This window comes from Phymastichus coffea, unplaced genomic scaffold (genome assembly GCF_024137745.1).
Source record: "Phymastichus coffea isolate CEN01 unplaced genomic scaffold, Cenicafe_Pcof_1.1 PCOF00110, whole genome shotgun sequence".
Classification (NCBI taxonomy): domain Eukaryota; kingdom Metazoa; phylum Arthropoda; class Insecta; order Hymenoptera; family Eulophidae; genus Phymastichus; species Phymastichus coffea.
Genome location: NW_026706921.1, coordinates 722,485 through 741,901, shown reverse-complemented (window position 1 = coordinate 741,901; position 19,417 = coordinate 722,485). Strand labels below are relative to the sequence as shown.

General features: G+C 49.4%; 1 protein-coding gene across 1 annotated transcript in view; it reads right to left on the bottom strand.

Annotated features, from left to right (window-relative positions):
- LOC131670455 (kazrin) overlaps positions 1-19,417 on the bottom strand; it is a 39,581-nt gene that overhangs the window by 16,086 nt on the left and 4,078 nt on the right. Inside the window, exons 2-5 of the mRNA XM_058946062.1 lie at positions 13,357-13,475; positions 1,210-1,711; positions 724-1,086; positions 268-644 (exon numbers count right to left, since the gene is read on the bottom strand). Coding sequence (XP_058802045.1) covers positions 268-644; positions 724-1,086; positions 1,210-1,711; positions 13,357-13,475 — 1,361 coding nt within the window. The remainder of the gene's footprint in view (positions 1-267; positions 645-723; positions 1,087-1,209; positions 1,712-13,356; positions 13,476-19,417) is intronic.

The following is a 19,417-nucleotide window of genomic DNA, read 5'->3' as shown; positions in this document are numbered from 1 at the left end:
TGTTAGTTTAATGCAACAAAAACGACGAGAGCGAGAGAGAAATTCGGTTTTGTTTATTTTTAGTTTCGAGTTCCGAAAAATCAACTCGACGGGAAATTTCAAATAGGTCAACGCGGCATTCATCAGCCATTCCAGGCCACCCGAGTCTGCAGTATCAAATGATACGCCATTTTCATCAGAATTGACGGTATAAAAGTCAATTTCCATTCGCTCGAATGGAAGCGTCGTCGCCGAATTGCAATAGAGCGGTAAAAGTAAAACACCAACCTGCTCGTAATTCCTGATGAAATCCCTCAGTTCTCTCTCCTTGTCTTCGAGGGTGCCGTAGAGTGCCTTCATCTGATTGAGCAGATCGAATTTCTCCGCGCGGAGTCTCTTGCGATCGGCCTTGAGGCTGTGCACCTGCTCGCGCACGTGCTGCAGCTCCATCTCGAGGGCGACGCAACGCGCCTCGTCCTCGATGCCCGCCTCGTCCGCGCCGACCTCGCCCCGCGACGCGCCGCTCAGCAGCAGCCGACGCAGCCGCGCCACCTCGGCTACCAGGCGGTCGTTCTCCAAGCGCAGCCGACGGGTCAAGGCCACCTCGACGTGGCCGCCGCCGTGCAGGTTCGACAGGCGCGACGCTACCAGCGGGTCGCCGATGCCTGTGCCCACGCAAGCGATCGGTCAGTCGCGCTCTCGCCGCTACGGCGCGAAACTACCAGCAAGGCAAGGACGACGCACCGAGTGGATTGCCCGGCGAGTGGGGCCGACTGCTGGGCGCGGGCCCGGGTGGCTCGTTGTCCTCGTCGGTGCGCGCGTCCCCGTCGAGGAAGTCCTTGGAGTCGTCTCCGTCCTTGGACCTGGCCGCCGACTCGAGCAGGCTGCGCGCGGCCGTGATCCTGAGCCGCTCGTGACTGGAGCGTTCGCTGGCGCCGCGCTGGAAGAAGCTGCGCGTGCCCACGGGGCTGGCGCTGTCGGACCGCGAGTCGCAGCTGCCCCCCGAGCCGCCCAGTCGCGTCTTCTCCAGGGCCGGGGCGCACGGCCTGCGCCCGTTCGTCGCTGCCGCTTTCTCGCCGGGGCTCGCCGGCGAACCGTTTCGCCGCTCTGCAATGGGAACACAGTGGCCCAAGTGGAGAATACCGGATGGGGAACTCCAATGTCGACTTAAAATATCGTCGCGGCAACCGTTGCGTCCAACAATACTATCGGCAGAGAGGTGTCACTTACGTTCGCCGATGGGACTAGGCCGTCGATCAGTCGGACTGCAGGCATCCTTCCTGTCGATGGGACTGCACCTCTTGTCGACGGGACTGACGCTCTTGTCGCTCAACGAGCTCCTCTTGTCGACCGGACTGCTTCCGGTGCTGAGCCGCTTGCCGACGAGGTCGTCGGCTTGCGCGAGATTGTGCGGACTGGGCAGTGCGTCGGGTCCGCTCGCCGGACTGGACGAGTTGTTGACGTTGCACGGGGCTCCGCTGCCGCTGCTCGACGGGGTGGTGGTGCCGCCGGTGGTGCTGGCGCTGCTGGTGCTGCTGGCGCTGCTGCTGTTGCAGCGCTCGCTGCTGCCGCCGTGCTGGTGGTGGTGGTGGTGGTGGTGGTGGTTGTTGTTGTTGTTGCTGCCGGCTGCCGCCTGGCCGCCGCAACCGCGGCTCGACTTGTCCAGCTCGAGGCCGGAGTCGAGCCGCAGGCTCGCGCCTGTGTTCTCCTCCACCATCACGCGCAGCTTCGCCTGCAACACCGCCGACCGCAAGCTCGAGTGAAACGATCGACGACACACCCGCGGTCGATCTCGAGGCGGACCGCGCCGCTCTCGACGTGGAGAAACTCGGACAAAGGAGAAACCGGCGCGGGACGAATGCGCGTAGTCGAACGGTCGAGGCCAGAGAGAGAGAGAGAGAGAGAGAGAGAGAGAGCCCATCAAACGAGTCCCGAGTGATCGTAAGCAGCAATGCCAGCCGGCCGGCCTCCAGAGACGCTCGCAAGCACCAAAGCTGCCTTTGCGTGTTGTTGACGGACGTGTTGCGTCCTGGCGTTGCAGTTCCTAGGCATTTTAGTCACGAGTCGAATGTCGAAATCGCAAAGTTAACTTTGGTTCACTTTTTCATTCCGTTCTCCGTTCCTCTTGCAGCTTTAGTTGTCCTTGTAGCATTTTTGCGAGCGACGGTTTGCTGAAGTGACGACGTCCAACGCGTAAGCCCGCGGAAAATGAAAATGTTTTCGCGTAACCAAGCGGAAAGAGACGACCGTCGAGTTACTTTCGCGTAGTTATCGTGCGAGACGCGTAAACATACCAAGTTTCCAAATGGAATTCGATACTTTCCGAGAGTAATTATAGAATTTTCAGTGTCTCTCGCGAAAGAGAGGAGAAAAAAGGTTTAGACACGGCGCGTTTCTGCTATTCATCAATTTTATTGGATTTTCCGTCAGCGGAGACTCTCCAAAAGCTGCAACTCACTATTGACGCAGCATCAAATACTTGAGCTACCTTTCGCACTACCCGACAGCTCGAATACCATCAGTCAAGTCAAGCCCCGGCACGTATAGGTAGATGCGACGTCTGGCAATTCACCCTCATATTCGCTGTTGTCCTTTCTTTCGCGGGGCGAATTGCACCACCGGCTGAGGCAGCCGGGAGAAGTGCAATTACACATTAAGCAAGTAACGCGCGCGTCAACCCTTCGCTGCCGTCGCTGCTGCTGGAATGTCGTTACGTTGCGAAATAGAATATGTTTGTCGCGCTCTTTGCACGAGCCCCCGTCGCCTGCAAATTCATGCCGGGCGGATGACACATCCCTTATTCAGCTCAAAGAGTCGTTCGTCCTTGCAGTCGCTAGCTTCCAATAAAAATTTCATTAGCTCTCGCGACGTCGCAAGCAAGATTAAAGCGAGCCGAGCATCTTGCATGCGGCTCGCAGCCAAAGATGCTGTTTATCGGTGCATTAAAATCGAGCCTCGATCCTATTCCGCTCCTCCTCTCGTCGCGAACGCAGCGCGCTTTAACGCGCTCTTCAACGCTAAATAAAATTTTTCCCGACAATTTCAATAATTCATCGTCGAAAAAGTTGCCGCTTCTTTTTTCACTTTTCACGCGTGCGCTTAAAAGGATGACAGGTCGAAACGAACGCGCACATAGAATCTAACAGATTGGCGTGTTTCTTTCGTATTTGTTCGCGTCGGCGAAGTTTTGAAAATTTCTCGAAAGAGCGCGTGCGCGTATGTGCGCGTATGTGCGCGTGTGTGCGAGAGAGAGAGAGAGAGAGAGGGCGAGAGAAAAAAAAAATTGGAATATTATACTGCGGGATGACGGACGGCTCCACTTCGCAAATGACAGACTTGCACGCTTCGAGAGATAAATTCATCTTCGTCAACGTCCGCGCGAGCGTTTCTTGTCGAGGACATTAAAAAAAAATTATAAACTCGGCGGTGATACCAACTTTTCAGTCTCGCCGAGAGCTCCCCGCACGGGTCAAGAGTCGCGAGCTGTAACGCGAAGAATAGGCTCGCGCGCGCCGTCCGTTTTTTTGAGTGGGGCAAACAAGTGCCCTCGTGACGTTTTCAAAAAGCAATTCCAGAATAAAACTTTCACGTTCAAAACGAGCAAAATAAAAATTGCAATTTGCAGTAAAAGCGAGGCGGCGGATCTTTCTCTGCCCGGCGAGCGATATCACAACGACGACGCAGCGGAAAGTCACCGTGAGCTAGGCGGCAGTCCGGCGCGCGGACGTATACATATTTCACACTCTGGCTGCAATAATTATGACGTGCCGGGTGGAAGGCTTGCGCGGCGCACCACGCGAAATTGCAATTCCGATATGACGCAGAGGGATAAGCTAAGAGAATCCACGCTCGCTTGATAAGCTCACAATTTCGCATTACATTCAGAACAGTAGCGCGATTAAGTTTGATGGGTATTGTAGAGAAAACGACGTTTCGGTTTTCTTTTTTTTCAATTTTCCAGTCAAATCAAGTGCCTGACCGATATACGTTCCCAGTCCGTATTTCATCAAATCTTTTCTCCAACTCGTTATTTCATTCGGTAGAATTCTCAAGGCTCCTTCAAAATTTTTAATGATTGCAACGATTCTTCCAGAAACGCCGACGCGTGGTTTCACCAACACGCCCCGAAAAAAGAATTTTTTTAAAAACTCGTCCCTAAATCAGTTTTAAAATCATTATTTTACTCGCGTTTTCAAGTCTCTCAATTCTGTCAGCATAAGGTTTTCGGTCTACTTGTTCACCGTCACATGGTTTTGTCACTTCGTTCTGAACGAAATCGTTAATTTTCACATTCATGAATACACGACACGCCGGAAAGTAACGCTGCAATTGATAGCTGCTTACTAGAAAATAATTCTTCTCATCGATAGTATTGTAATCGATTATCAACACTAAACCTATCAGAGCGGTGAAATGACTCGAAAAATAAATGGTTTTTAATTATTATATGATAATTATTTTGTGTTTATTGTTTATGCTAAATTTTGTATTAATTACAATCAACTGGAAAAGACTATAATTGTTTATTTCAAAAGCGGTCATTTGACCGCCATTCGGTAGAAATAGGTATATATAATATGTCAGTAGATTTAATGTTAATAGAATTACTATAAATTCCTAATTTACAATAGACGCATCGACAATCTTTTCTTTCACGCGATAGCTAATAAGGAAAATTCAAGAAATAGTTGTAAAACCAAGTTTTACGTTCACTTTCAATATCTATATCTGCAAGCGCAGACGATGTTAATGCTAATGGCAAGATAATACGTGCCGTACTCGAATTAGTGGTGAAAACAATAACAAAAAGATGCTGTCATAAACAAATGGTGGAAATGATCACACAATTGAACATTATCAACAGGGACCTATAATAAATATCTTGCAAAAGCATTTAGTGTAGTTGTAAGCCTGCGGTATATAGTTTATCAGATCGATATCCGTCGAAACGTTCTTACTAACAGTCGTTGGTCGCCACTCGAGCTGATAATACTGTTTTGCGACTCATAGAATTTTGATATTAAAGTCTACGTAATCTTATTGCTTCAAAGAGAATGCTTGCATTGTCTCGATTTTCATGACATTAAAATCTATAAGAGATACTGCGAAAGTATCTCGAAAGTCTCTCGCTGGGAATCCTCTTATAGCAAGAAAATTCTTCGAAATAAAGATTCTACTGTAAGCTCGAGCTGATGAATTTTTAATACGATTTTCGCGAGACGATACGGGCTTGATCGTACTATTTATTAGTAGTATTATATGATATTAGGAATGCCGGCAAATCGGTGGAATTAGTAACAGACGATCGCCATTGCGACGCACAATAATCCAATGAAACCTAATGAAACACTGCGCAGACTTTATTTGCTCAGCTTGAAAGAACAAAGATCATTACGCGCAGCGCAGTGTCACGAGGGCGCGCCTATGGCTAGGTCGCAACCTCATTACTCAACGCGATCCGTCGGACGCAGCTAATGAAAATTGCGTACGCGCTCATCGCGTTATCGGAGTTCAATGTCGCGCCGCTCTCTCGCTTCGCACGCTGGCCCAACGGAACGAGTCGAGAGGCGTACATTCGTCGATCCGATATATCCCTTGAGTCGATGTGTCAGCGCGCTTCAATTTTCGCACTCGCGCAACTTTTATGCGAGTTTCAAGCTCCATAATTATGGCATCGGAAAACATAAATGTCGGTCCGATAAAACGTACGATGAGAGAGAGAGAGAGAGAGAGAGAGAGAGAGAGAGAGAGAAAAGAGGGGAAAAAAAATTGTTCGGTCAGTCGTGAAAGTCTACTTGGGAAACTGCTTACTCGTCAGTGTCGCACTTTGGAAAGTATAACCGACGACGATACAATTACAGCAGAGCTCTCCCGCCGCGAGATATCGAATCACTTGACAATTACAACTGAACTGCTCGTGTATCTTCGAGCACTCATTGAAGAACAATCTTTGTCGGCTGGAAAAAAAATGGGGGGAGTGAGGGAGAAACGAAATCCGCGGAAAGGGAAGGAGAATCGCGCTAGACGAGAAATTAAGAGACCGTAGCGAAGAGTCTGAATGTCGGATAAGAACGGAAATGAAAGAGGAGAGGCCAGGAAAGGGGGAGAGGGTCGATGGCTCGAAAAGCCCGAGCGGCGGTGGCGACGACGACGACGACGACGACGTTCGTTTGCACAAGAGTAATGAGAAAGTCCAGCGGTTCGTGACCCACTGCTAATAGTCGGGGACGCTGAATAACGAGTGCCACACGCGACTCGCCTTGCAAGTAATCAAGATGCCGCGTATTGTTTCGAAGATTGCTCGACCCCCCTCTAGCTCGTGCGCGCGCCACGACACGCGGCGACTTTCACCAGGCACATTTGGAATAGGCGCGGGATCCGACGTAACTGCAGCGAGGAATCAGCTGATGGCCCTCCTGGCGTCAGACTCGTCGACGACAGCGAGCCTCGCGCCTCGGGCATTCATTACGCCTCTCGAAGACAGCTCGGAGCTTATCGGACGTTGGTTGTTCACCCGGCGCAGAAAGGAGGATCGATAGCCACCTCCGGTCGCTCTCTCGCTCTCGCTTGCTCTTTCTCTCTGTTTCACCGGCAACAATGCCCGCAGGTGTACGCCACGGAGCATTCGAGCCCGTCCGCGATCGCTGCCGCTTTCAATGCCGGGCGGCGGTCCGCTCTGCTCCTTCTCCACGGAGCTTCCGTAGCGCTCGAGAGGGCTCGCTCTGCGCTCGGTGAATTATTCCGCGTTCGGGAATTGGAGGCTATATCGATTCGAGTGAAAGAGCGATCGGCCGGGCGACTATCTTGAATAATGAAACGCATAAATCTGCGCCGCAGTCGATCGGGCGTAGGGGTTCCGATAGTACTTTGAGGGATGTCGGCCTGCGCGGGAGGCCAAGATTCTTGGTGGACTTATTCCCGACGATAATTGCCGTCGGGGCCGGTCTGCGATGCGTTCTGGGCTGCCTCTTCTGCCCCGACGTCTCGAGGATGTGTGCCGGCCCCCTCTCCCCACCCGCCCACTCGCCGCTTTCGATCGACTTTCGTTTGGCAAGTGGAGCGTCGCTCGCGTCATTTTTAAATTGGCTGCGGCGCGCGGCCGACGGCTCGAAAACTTGATAATTCACGGTCTTGGGCGCGAGAGACAGACAGCGGCAATATTTAGTTAGGCACTTCCCTCTCGTCTTGCCGTTCTCCGCGGCAAGTGGCTCGCGGCGCAGGAAACTCGAGAAAGCCAACGGTCGAGGGACGACGCGCCAGCTTCTACCGCGGCAAGTCTGGCAACTAGTCTACGAGTACGTCGGGCGAATCGTCGCGGAATGACCGCTCGCCCGCGACTCTCGTGCCTCCGGTCGAGCGTGCGCGCGCGCACACAAGCAAGCGAGAAGCAAGGATCGCCGAGCGGCTTCGATTGCGACAAACGAATCCCGAGAGCGAAATCAAGCACACGATAGAAAACAAAACAAAAAAAAAAAGAACGAAAACGAGCGCTCCGCTCGGAGGACCCCAGCAGCGGGCAGCGCTAAATCCGCACCGCGTGCCGTCGTGCGTCGAGGAGAATAGCAAGCGAGAAAACGAGAGGCGAAACGGCCGCCGCGACGTCCCGAAAGTTCCGCTCGTAAAACACGCGATCGCTCGCCGCGCGAGCTTTTCCCCTCGTCCCTCTCCGCGGCGGCGCGCGCTCGCCGCTCGCTCTCTGTCCGCCCTGGCCGGTATAAATAATTCAACAGTTGTCACGATATTCCTCTCCTGGCCTGCGGCTCCAGCTAAGGTTATTAAGCCGCCGGACAAACTGCCTAATAAAGTTTCGTTATCCGATTGTCGTCCGACGGCGCGGCGGCAGTAATGCCGTCAATCTGCCGCTGCTTGTCCGAGACCCAGCGAAGTTCCGCAGTCCTATTGCCGGCAAGGCTCCATATTTCAGGCGGCAAGCCTTGGGAGAGGTCGCCCGGTGACGTCTCGTTTAGAAGTGCACGCGAAGTTCGCCGCGTGCGCGTACGTGCGTGTATATAGGCGTCGTCTCTCGTGCGCCGGTGAGGTCAGCAGCAGCAGCAGCAACAGCACGTATCGAGCGTGCAACGTTCGGATAAGTGGATTTCGAGCCACGGATCAAATGAATAAAACTCTGTGCAGGGGGAGGGTTGCGACCGCCGTTGCGCCGCCGCCGCCGCCGCCGCCGCCGCCGGCAGCGCAGAAAATCGAACGAGCAGCGGAGCCACGTCGGTGCGTCGAGTCGCGTTGGCGCTTAACGATTTGGCCTCCTCGAACATTTTGAGAATATCGGTGCGAAATCGACCAGGAGAATAATACGACGCGTGCGCGGACAGCGGCGCACGGTGGTGCTGTAAGCTCGAGCCCCTGCTTCGTTGCTACTCTACCGCCACGCCAGAAAAGGGCCTGTCGGGTTCAGGCGCCCAAGCAGTTCAGAGGTTTTATGGCCTCTCTAATTCTGCAGTTTTTATTCGCTTGAGCGGTTGTTTATCTCTTTTAATCCCTCCCTCTCATTCAACTTTAGCTCTTACCGCGGGCTTTCTTCTTTTTTTCTTCGCCTCTTCGGTGCGGTCGCTTTTATTCGTTCTCATGCGCTGATAAAATTCGGCTGCCTAGCAAGATTCCCTTTGTGGCCACTCTATTTACGGCCTCTCTTGAAATAATATTGAATACCCGAGTGAAAAATTGTAATTTTGTTACAAGACTGCCCACGCGATCACGCCACTCGAAGGCGTCCGCACTTTTCATATCGCGCTGACTTGAGCGAGCGATAAACGCGTCGCAGACGAGGGGATAACGTTTTTTTTTTTTTTGGCCGACGCACTCCCAGGTCAATCTGCGTTCAACTTTTCCAGCGACGTCGTGCGTTCGCCCTTCTTCTTCTTCTTTCTCGTCAATTAGCTATGGTCGCGTAATCAGCTGATTAACCGCGCTCAATTTGACTGGGAAAGCTTGCTCGTTCCGCTTACCATGTCGCATACCACTCGATAGCTTAAATCCTCTCCGTGCTCTTCGATTCGCGCGCACGCTAACGGATTCGCAATGAATGAGATAACGTATGATCAAGATCTCGAATCGGCATGTAGCCGGGACAACAGTATTACTCGCCCTCGATTTTCGTCGCGATAAAATAGAAATTTAGAATTTGCTTTTTTCCTTGTACTCCCGATGAAAAAAATGTTATCAATTTTTTTATGGCCATGATGTATGTTTCACAAATGAGATCGCGATAACGCGTTCCATATTTTGTCTATCTGATATACCTACTAAATGTCACCTTATTCGAAAATGGCGAATTTGAACGACTCCACTTTATTGCAGTAAACTTTGTTGCAATAAAATTGGATTGAGCATTCGAATTTCAAAAAATTTACGTTCAAAAGATCAGTTTAATCCTTTAGATGACAGCCTAGCCAACGACAACTATTTCAATCAAAACGAATCCTTGATCCTCGCCAAAGTGAATCAGGGAAGCCCCGAAAGCTCGCAAGCTTGCACGTGCAATAAATCCCAGCCAACCAGTGAATCCTGAGCCTTACAAGCTAGCGAAACTGAAATGATGGGCGTGGTTTCGAAAAATCGATCGCGCTCAAGAAACAGAAGAACACTTTCCGCTTCGAACGCGCGAACAACTGAAAAATTCCTCCAGTTCGAATGGAATTGACCCACTGGCGCGTAAATGAGTGATGCCGTACTCGCTGGTCAGAGGAGGGAAAAAGCGATAATCTTCGTTAAACTTTAATCTCTCGCGGGGACACGTTTATCTGATTGAACGCATTAAAAAATTGCGTGGGAGAGCGCTCGGTGAAAAGTGTGCGATCAACGATGCTTTTGCATGTGCAATGTCAAAGCGACCTATCGCCGTTTTATGTCTGCTGATGCTCCATCCATGGTTTTCACGCCAAATAATCCACCTTTTGCTCGGATCTACGATATTCGTGTTTGTACTACCGATTTCACTAGTACCGAAGGTATTGTTGTTCTCTCAGGTTTCTATTCTCGCCGTTGCAACTATATATATGTTGCGTTTATTTTCCGCGAAGATTAATTGATATCACACACTTTCAAACCTATATGCTATTTTAAGTTCGGCGGAGCGGTTCATTTGTTAATCAGGAAAGTTCGAAGTATCTTAACTGGCGATCAACGCTATAAAAGTTCGCATTCAAAAAAGCGATAAGATAAGCAAAAGGTTTTAAGTGTAAACATGAGGTAAACTATTGCACACAAATCTCTGATAAGAAAGACTGTTTCTCTGCGATCGTTAGAGCTTTTAACTATCCCATCAACTTTTGAGTAATCAACGCGTTTTAATAGAATAGAGTGAAACTGTTTCAGTAACTTTTTTAATGTACCATTGGATATTGCGTTGATGTCATAGATTACTAAGACGACTAGCCGTTTCATCGTTAATTTGTACTTGTATATATCAAACTTTCGCAATTTCAAGCACCAAACCATACAAACGGTACAAAATCACTGTTCCGCAGAGGAAAAAAGGGAAATGATATGTATGTGATCAAATTGAAACGTACATTGGATAAGTGCGCATGTCGAGTTGCCGATCGCAACGGTAAATAGCGATAATATTTTCATTATTAACTACGATTTGAGCAGAATACGTAAGAAAAGATATAAATTACGAGTTGCTCATTTTTAATATAATAAAATGAGACTTACAATGAACATCCCGAAATTCACACCCGTACAAGTAACACAAGGTTTAAGCGATCATCATGCAATTGACATGTTTTGAATGAATGCAACTTCATCCTCGTTTTTAGAAACGTTATAATAGTGCTAACGTCGTTTCGTATAGAATTTTGTTATTTAACTACGTGTATTTGTTTGAAGAAGGCGAGCAATCAGATAATCATAACTATAGATCGTCACTGCTGAAAAACACTTGAAACGTCCGGTGATCGGGAAACGCCGCTTTTTTCAAATACATCTGTACTAATTTCGCGAACCACTAATACTCGTGTTATGAATTAGACCCAGGAAAGACGTGATTGGGAAAAATGCCAATCAATCTGCATGTTCGGCTTGGCAACTACTCGATTATGCATGCACATCGTAATGCACGTAGATCCATTGATGTCGGAGCGAGACGCGAGGTAATTAACCCAAATAACAAGTTACGCTGCTGATAAGAGGTAGCTAGACGGTATAGCTGGCGACGCGCGATTTACGTCGTCGGCGGACGCGTCGCTAATGAATCGCCGTTAATTTCTTGAAACTGCATTTCAAGACATATAGGCTGACCTATTTAATAGCGACGTGACCGTGGAAGCGCGAGTTATCGAGTTCGCGTTGTACAACTTGCGTGGGCGTCGTCCTTGCCAAGGGGCTCGTTGCTCGAGCGCGCGGCGCAACTTCGATTAATAAGTTTTGCAATTCGTTGGAGCGCGAATGATTTGGTTCCGAATGAAGTGCCTCGTTCTCGCCCCAAACGAATTTCAAATTGAGATCCTTCGGGCGCAAGTTGCTTCCTTGAGCGTCAAAGATTTTCCCCGGCGAAAGGGCGCGCGAGTCGGAAGAGACGTGCGCATGAATGACAAACGATATGCAACGTGAAAAACGCCGAGGTGCTTTGAGCTCCTGAAAGCCGCGCTCGGGAGCAAGTTAAACGCTGCAATTCATTAATAAATCCTGATCGCCAAAGGCACCGGGCAAACAATGGCATAAGCACTCGGCAGCGGCCGACCGGCGCAATTTCGCAGCCAACTTGCCGTGAATTAGCATGTTCAGCGTGGCAGCCGGCACAGCGACGCAGGCATTATCAGTGGGCCGTGGGCAGCCTCTGATTTCAGCGGCTTTGCCATGGAAATCGAGTGAGCCGGCCGATGGTGGCTCCGAGGCGCGTCGTTCTCGCGTATTTTCGGTCGCTCGTCCGACGCCGCTCCGGCACTTTGAATCGTATTTTCCTCGAAAAAAAACATAACGAAAAGGGCGCGCGCTCGCTTCTACGTGCCGGGGCATACATAGCGTAGGTTGCGTTGCCCGACTGAGTTTCCACGCCTACGTTACGCGAAAACTTTCTGCTCTTCCTGCAGTACGCGTTTACCTTTCTTCGCCTCTCCCTCTCTCCCTCGCTTTCTTTCCACTGCCTACGTGAGTCTTTTGGGACTTTTCTTTTGCGTTACGCCCTAATGCCACGGGGAGAAGATGAAAAACAGTTTCTCCGGCAATACGTTTCGTATGCCACGTTCATTGTTATTCGGGCTACATATTCTTCCCTGATGAACTGTAGTGAGAAGCGTAGTGAGCGTTTCGAACACTTCGCTTGATTAATAATGATTGAGAGTAATATTACGTTCCCCAGAAATAGTCATTTTACGACGAACGAAAGGACACCGAGCACACAGCGAGCGACGTATCAAAGCACAACGTTTAAAAATATGTCCACGGCGCGAAAACTTTTCCTCGCGCATGGACACGCGAAACATTAGCGCCCATTTACCTTGCGCATTAGGACCGCGACTGAACAACGGAGAGGTCGCGAGAGCGACGCGACCCAGAAAAAGAGACAAAGAAAGAGAGAGAGAGAGGAAAAAGAACCTCGCATTTGAGTAACTGGGGCGCGAGCCACGTCTAGTACATGCAAAGAAAAATCCTTCCTCTAAACCTCTTTCTCTCTCTCTCTCTCTCTTTCTCTCTCTCTCTCTACATGGGCATGATTCACGAGCGCGTGGCAAACTCGGTCTATACTCACGCAGGCGTCGGATATATACACGCCAAGAATGCGTTTTAGTACCAACGCTGCTGCCGCCGTCGTACTCCGGAGTGGACTGTAACTTCGGGTCGTAAGGACAGTGCGTGCAGCATTATAGGTCAAAGGTATATGTACTCGCGGCGCTGCCACACGCATGGGGCAAGAAACAGCAATCGAAGCGAAGTTGCCCCTCGAGCGCGGATATTTTATTTCGAATCCCTCTCCCTCTCTTCAGAGTTATACCCCGCGGTTAAATAAAGCTTACTCTTTCTCTGTCTTTCGATGACGATTAAATAGTGCCGGGCCACCGAGGAGGAAAGAGCTTTCGCCGTAATTGAATGCCAGCGCGCCGTTTGCAATCGAATTAATTGCGCGAACGACTCGGTCCCCGCGCCGCCGATCGATATCTCATTTTGCTCCCGGCAGCTTTCGCGCGCGAGAGACAGAGAGGAAAGAATTCGAAAATCGATGCTCATTTAACAAGCCGTTCGACCGCGGCAAGGGATTAATGACCCGGTTAGCCATTGTCGGCGACGTCAGCCCGATGCTTTCATCGCGGAAGCTGGTCCATTGTCCGCCTGTCTGGGATCAAAGTATGACCCGCTGACCTGGTACCTCGCTCTTTATTATTCTTTTTTTTTCAAGCAATACGACGAAAACCGAGAACTCACCTGTGCATCGGCGAGGATGCGGCGCATCAAGGCCAGGGTGGGTTGTTGTTGTGATGTGTCGTCGTCATTGAGGCTAAGCACGTCACTTCCCTTATTCAGCCGCTCGACACTACGTAACGCTGCAATATAAGGAAAAGGATACGTAAGACAGTCTTCTTCGACACTCTTGCTTCTTAGCGCCCCCACTGCCCCTCACCGATACAGGCGCTCAATTTACCGAGTTTTCGTATTTGCATACTAAACGCGTTCACTCTGCAAGCTCCATAAACGGCATTTTTACGCGCTTTCGACTGAATTGCAACATATAATCCAGTCTAATCGGCATTGGCAGATTATTAAAGTCCTGTGCCAGTGAAAGAGGTTCACACGCTCAGGCTAGACTGCTGCAGCTTACCCGTTACGAATTATTGAACCGAGGATCGCGTGTACGCGAAACGGAATTCAACTTGGCTGTTTGTTCGCGTTCTATGAGTTTACGAGTACATCCGACAGCGGCGGCTCGCAGTGGATGCAAAGTGCGGAAAAGTAAAAGAACGAGCGAGCAGTACGCTCTATACATAATGAGTCATCGTAGAAACGACAAAGTAGCTGACGATCCCTTAGCGGCCTAGGCGTGCGATAACTTTGCCAAGCTTGCAAGCTGCGTGCATGCAGCTTCCCGAGTGAGAGCAGCTCGCCTGTCGTAATTGAATTGCCAAGTGGCGAAATCATCTCCCCCCCCCCTCCGCCCCCGCTGATGCTGTTCACTTTGATAAGCACACGGCAGCTTGACCCTAATGATAGCGGTGGGATCATTCGCTACCTTGTTAGCTCGGCATAATGGAGGTGGCGGCACCGCCTTTGCGGTTTCAACTGAATGTGAAGCCCATTCGCGACTTGCTTGTGCACGATGTGATCGATTGTGTTGCCCGAATCAAATATGCAGATCGCCAATTGTATACTTCAGTCCCATGCATAATGTACCTTTCTTTTGTTTGCCTCGTGGTTCGTCCAGCTAACTTTTTCCATGGCGAGACGGTCAGTTACAGGATATCTCCAGGGATTAATTTGACGGGCGCGAGCTGTGTGTCAGATATACGCGAGCGATATACAGATGCGCGGCTCAAAGTCAATAATGTGATTAATTCGTCCATTTCAATTCCACTCCTCGCGATTGCACCGGAACTTGATGCGCTACGAGCTCGATCTAAATAAGGCTATTCAATCAGCACTTCAATTTGCCCAATGCAGACAAAATGAATGATAAGTTCGTTGATCAGCTTGAAAGAGACCTAATGTAATACCTCGGACTACGAGTACTCGTGCTCGTGCCATATGATTTGCTCTACTACCGTGATGAAAGAAGAAAAAGAATAATAGTGAGTCACGAATAACTCATTCGAATCCTGATGTTATGTATCTAAACCACCGAAACAACTTTATTCCGATAATGCACTCTTGACCCAAGTCTTTTGTTGAACTCTTGAAAATAGTTAGCAAACTTCGAGAAATAAGTCGAATATTAAAAGTTGCACTATTCAAACTCGTGGTTCCATTATGCCTCGCTTGGGTGATTTGTACGGAGTGCGCGCTTAGACGATTCGTCTTACCTCTCGACGCTTATTCCGACTCTCATCGACAATTAAGACATTGGTTTATTTAAGACTCTCTCAGTGGCTTGCAAATCAAGATTTATAATCGGAGGTTTTTCAATGTTCGTCGATTCTATTTCTCGAAAAGGTAGATTGCATGCTCGGCGAATATATTTTCAAGCCGTCGTCCATTAGCATGAAGCTGAATGGCCTCTTGAAAAACCTTTCCCGATGGAATCTCGCAATCGTCGTCCGCGACTCGTGGAAAGAAAAGCAGCGCGCAAACGAGAAAGAGATAGAGAGAGGGAGCGAGATAAATGCGGAAGAGACGCGTTGGTGGTTTGCGGATTCGGAATCGTAGCGGGCGAGCGCGATCTTTAATTAGACGCGGTGCGCGGTCGTCGGGAATTCCGTCGGCGCGCGCGCGGCAGATTTAAGGGGCCCCGCGCGGGATGGCCGCGTCGACGACGGGCGGTTTTCGTCGATACACATCCGCGGAAAGCGAGAACGCGTCGAGACAATTGGCTTTCGGAAGATAACGGCTTGAATTATTCCGCGGGAAAGCACTTTCTTCGCCGACCTACTTTGCCGGCGCAGCGCGCGCGTGCAATGCAAACTCGAGGAGCTTCTTCGCGCTGAATACGCGATGGGAATGCGCGCGCGCTCGCGAAATTCCAATAATTGGCAAAAGTACTCGGGCAGTTGATCTTCGGCGTATGCATGCGCGCGTCCGCGCCTCTTCAATAAATCATGCCGCGTTAATACAACGCACGACCTACTTAATACACCCACATAGCCAGTGTAACGCAGACGAATGCGAATCGATGTAGTTGAATATTGATGGCATAGCCAGCGCATCGCGCAATAAATTATTGAAGAAGTCGCATCACACTGGCGCACGAATTATTTCTGCTTGTTTTCAGTTGTCGTCAGCTTCGAGCCGACTGGTTTTCGCGCGATTGTTCATCTCGCGCTCTATATCGATTTTCTAAATCCAGCTTTTCATCGAAAGTCGGCCCTGCGCGAACTTCCCGGCTGAATAATCTCACGAGACGATCGCACGCGACAACACGGCATCTTTCCGTTCGTACGAGTGCGGCCTGCGGCGCGTATTAGTTCGCGATACGTCTCCCATTTTTCTTCGCTCTCTGCAACTTGGGCGTATCGAATGACCAGTTTTGTCCGGATAACACGTTGCGGCGGAACGTTTGAGGTCGACGCGTGCGTGTAATTAGTGTTATTTACGGTAGATTACGGTGCATGCCTAATTGCTATTTGATGGTAGGAGTTACTACGACGCGTTTCACGGGGTTCATTGTTTTCGAACTGACGTTTTACTTTTTCTCTTTCATGCCGAAACGCGATTGCGGATTTATTCCCGTTAATATTTCGTCGTCACCATTTTTTTTATTTTTCGGCGAAAAAATAACGATTTATTATATTTTCCTCGTGTCGCGGGATTCGCCGAGTGAACAAATAAAACATAAAATTACATCACTTGCAACAAATAAACGTGCGTTATATATTTGGAGAAGTAAACAGGTCGTTAGATTTTTAAATACGCCAATGTAAATGATTCCACGAATTTCCTCATTTCGCTGAGTTTAATTAAAAATCTTAATTGAATGGAAAAAAAATTGAAAACCCAAGCTGAATTTTTCGCAAGCTTGTCATTAACAATTAGCAACTCCATTCAGTCGCCGTAAACCGTAAAACCATTTCTATTTGATAGCAGTAGCACAAGATAGAGAGAGAGAGAGAGAGAGAGAGACAATTTTCCAGAATACGTAGCTCCATTTACGCGGGCGTTTCCACTGATTAGACGAGAGAGGAGAGAGAGAGAGCGAAAACGCGCACACGTATCGCGAATAATTTTCACCGAGAGAGCTGCTAGCACTGCTCCTCCCTTTGTGCTGAATTTCCGTCGGTGAAAGACGGGCTGCTCTCGTTAAACCGCACGGCAACCACTACAACGACTTCGAAAAAATAAAAGAATCAAACGAGTAGCGAGCCGCCGTGTGCAGATTTTTTTCATCTCTAGAGTTATTCTATCTCGTGTAAAGAAAGAAAGAGAGAGAGAGAGAAATTCGAGAAACCTCGTTTACCTTTTGATAAAAAATTCATGAAAAACCCTTTGAAAAACAAATGAAAAAGAAATGCAATTACGAATGCAGCATAGAGAGAAAAAAGATAAAAGTGTAATGACCCTTTCAGCAGGTATATGCAACACTTGGCGAATGAGAGAGAGAGAGAGAGAGTCGATGGGTGCCGCGGGTTATTCTTGGCTGGATACACCTTGTGTTGGAGCTTTGCCTCGTAATTAATGGAAAACACGCGGTTAAGTCAAAAGCTCCCAGAGCCGGAGAGATAGAATCTATCCCGAATGACACTCGTTAAAAGTAAAACGAGCAGCGCGCTACTTGTGCGGGTTAAATTTACATAAGTAAGAATAATCCGCGAGTCAGTTCGTGCACGTCGTGCCGTCGGTGCATATACACGCTTTCAACGGGTAAGTTTCGCTCGAAGGCGCAAGCATTTAGTGCGCGCCGAAAATTTTGGGCGAAGCTGTAAGAAACATCGCCGGAGCAAAGATGAAATTTGGAAGCTTCGATTTCCTACTTTCGCCGCGTGCAGCTTGCGTGGGTCTGAGACCGGATGAGCCATTAATCCAATTGAATAGACGTTAATCAGCGTAACTCTGCATAAAACCTCGCTCTGAATTCCGCAGCATCAACGCTCGCGTTTATTTTTTGTGCCCCTGCCGAAAGAAGCTCATAAATCTGGGCCGGCGAGCTCGGGATACGGCTGGGCGATCATCGGGACCAGAAGGCCATCCATCTCCGCTCGGGCCGCGCGAGGCCAACTTTCGCGATCGTCGCGTTGTAAATGACGAGCGCTTTATCGTTATTGCACACTTATATTGTCGCCCTGATGATTTTCCGCTCGTCCCTCGTCTTTAGCCGCAGGCTGGCGCTCGTTTGCCGGGCGAGCCTCGAGCGGTCGCAGGTTTAGCCAGCGCGCGATTTACGTACCGCACGCTCATCAATCAGTAGCCGCGCAAGTTTTCTCATCAGCCGCGCCGCGAACAAAATGCGACGCCGACGCCCGACGTAAAAATGACGTACGAGTTGTAAAAACAGTTCCGAGTCGCCTGAAATGCGCGCGCGCCTTACCGTGTGCTGCTTTTACGCGCCAATAAAAGCCTTCGACCGCGGTAAATACGCAAAGAAACGAGAAAGAGAAGTGTGGAAGTTGCGCCCAGTAAGAAAAAGAAGGTCACCCGCAATCAAGCGCGTAACAGTCGTAAAGGATTCACGAAAGGAAAAAAAAGAAAAAGAAGTACTTGGGAGCCGTTGCGTGGAAAAAAAAACACTAAGCATGTTTTGTCCATTGTTTTAGCATTATTCTCATACGCTCACTTTCCATTTCGTCGGCTTTCGCTCGGTCTCATGACTCCGCAGAAGCGAAGTTTAGCGCCGCCGCGCGTAATTCCGTTATAGTCGTGCGGACCGACCATAACGCGTTCATCCTTGTCCACAAGGGAGAGTGTTTCTCTCGGCAAAATTACGTAGATCGCGAGCTCGTTTCGCACGGAAATCAGTCCTTTCGACCGTGGATAACCAATTAGTTATCGCTTTGAACCTCGGTGGTAAAATAAATAGAAAATAAATAGAAATAGAAACAGAAAGGAGCAGTGGTCCGACCGAAACTTTTCCGGAGACGAGTGTCTCGGACAGGCGTTTCACGGTTAACGGGACAACTTCGTTTTTTTCGTCTTTTCCAACTGCCATGGCAAGCCGGCTATATAACCAAACAAGAAGCTGGAAAGGGTTCGGAAACTAACGAGTTTTCGGACACTCGGAGCCGCCGCGGCGCATTGGGATTAATTTGCCGCGGTTTGAACGGCAGTAAATCGAGCCTGACGTTGATTTTGACGAAATTGATGCGCCCCGCTTCTATTCGTTGCTTTTGTGTGTAAAAACGGCGCGTATTACATTCTATCCAGCAAAGGCGTCCATTGTGTAGAGGAAAGCTATTGAAATGAAAAGACTCGGCTTAACAGGCCTCCAGTAGGTGCGCGAACCTACACTGACGTAATCGAATCCGACAAACTTCTTTTTTTCCCCACTCCATGCAAATAAGTACCGTCGAACTTTCGCCTTTCGGCTGAGAATCCGTGCACACGCGCGGGGACCTGTTCCGTATCCGCTTCCCCCATTCTTTATTTTTTTCTCCGGCGCAGCCTCGCTCACGATGCAGGATGGATTCGCCTTTTCCGGAAAATTGCCATCTTTGTCAGCGTCTCCCGACGCCGCCAGAGTTGCGCGACGGATTGTGACAATTTCAAAATTTAAATTCAACCCCGAGGCTGTGCTCCTGCGTAAATTCGTGTCTGGCTGAACGGAATTACCTGCGAGGGCACGCCTACCATCCGATTGGCCTGCTTATTTCCACAAAATAGATTGGCTATTAACGAAAAATAAAGTAGA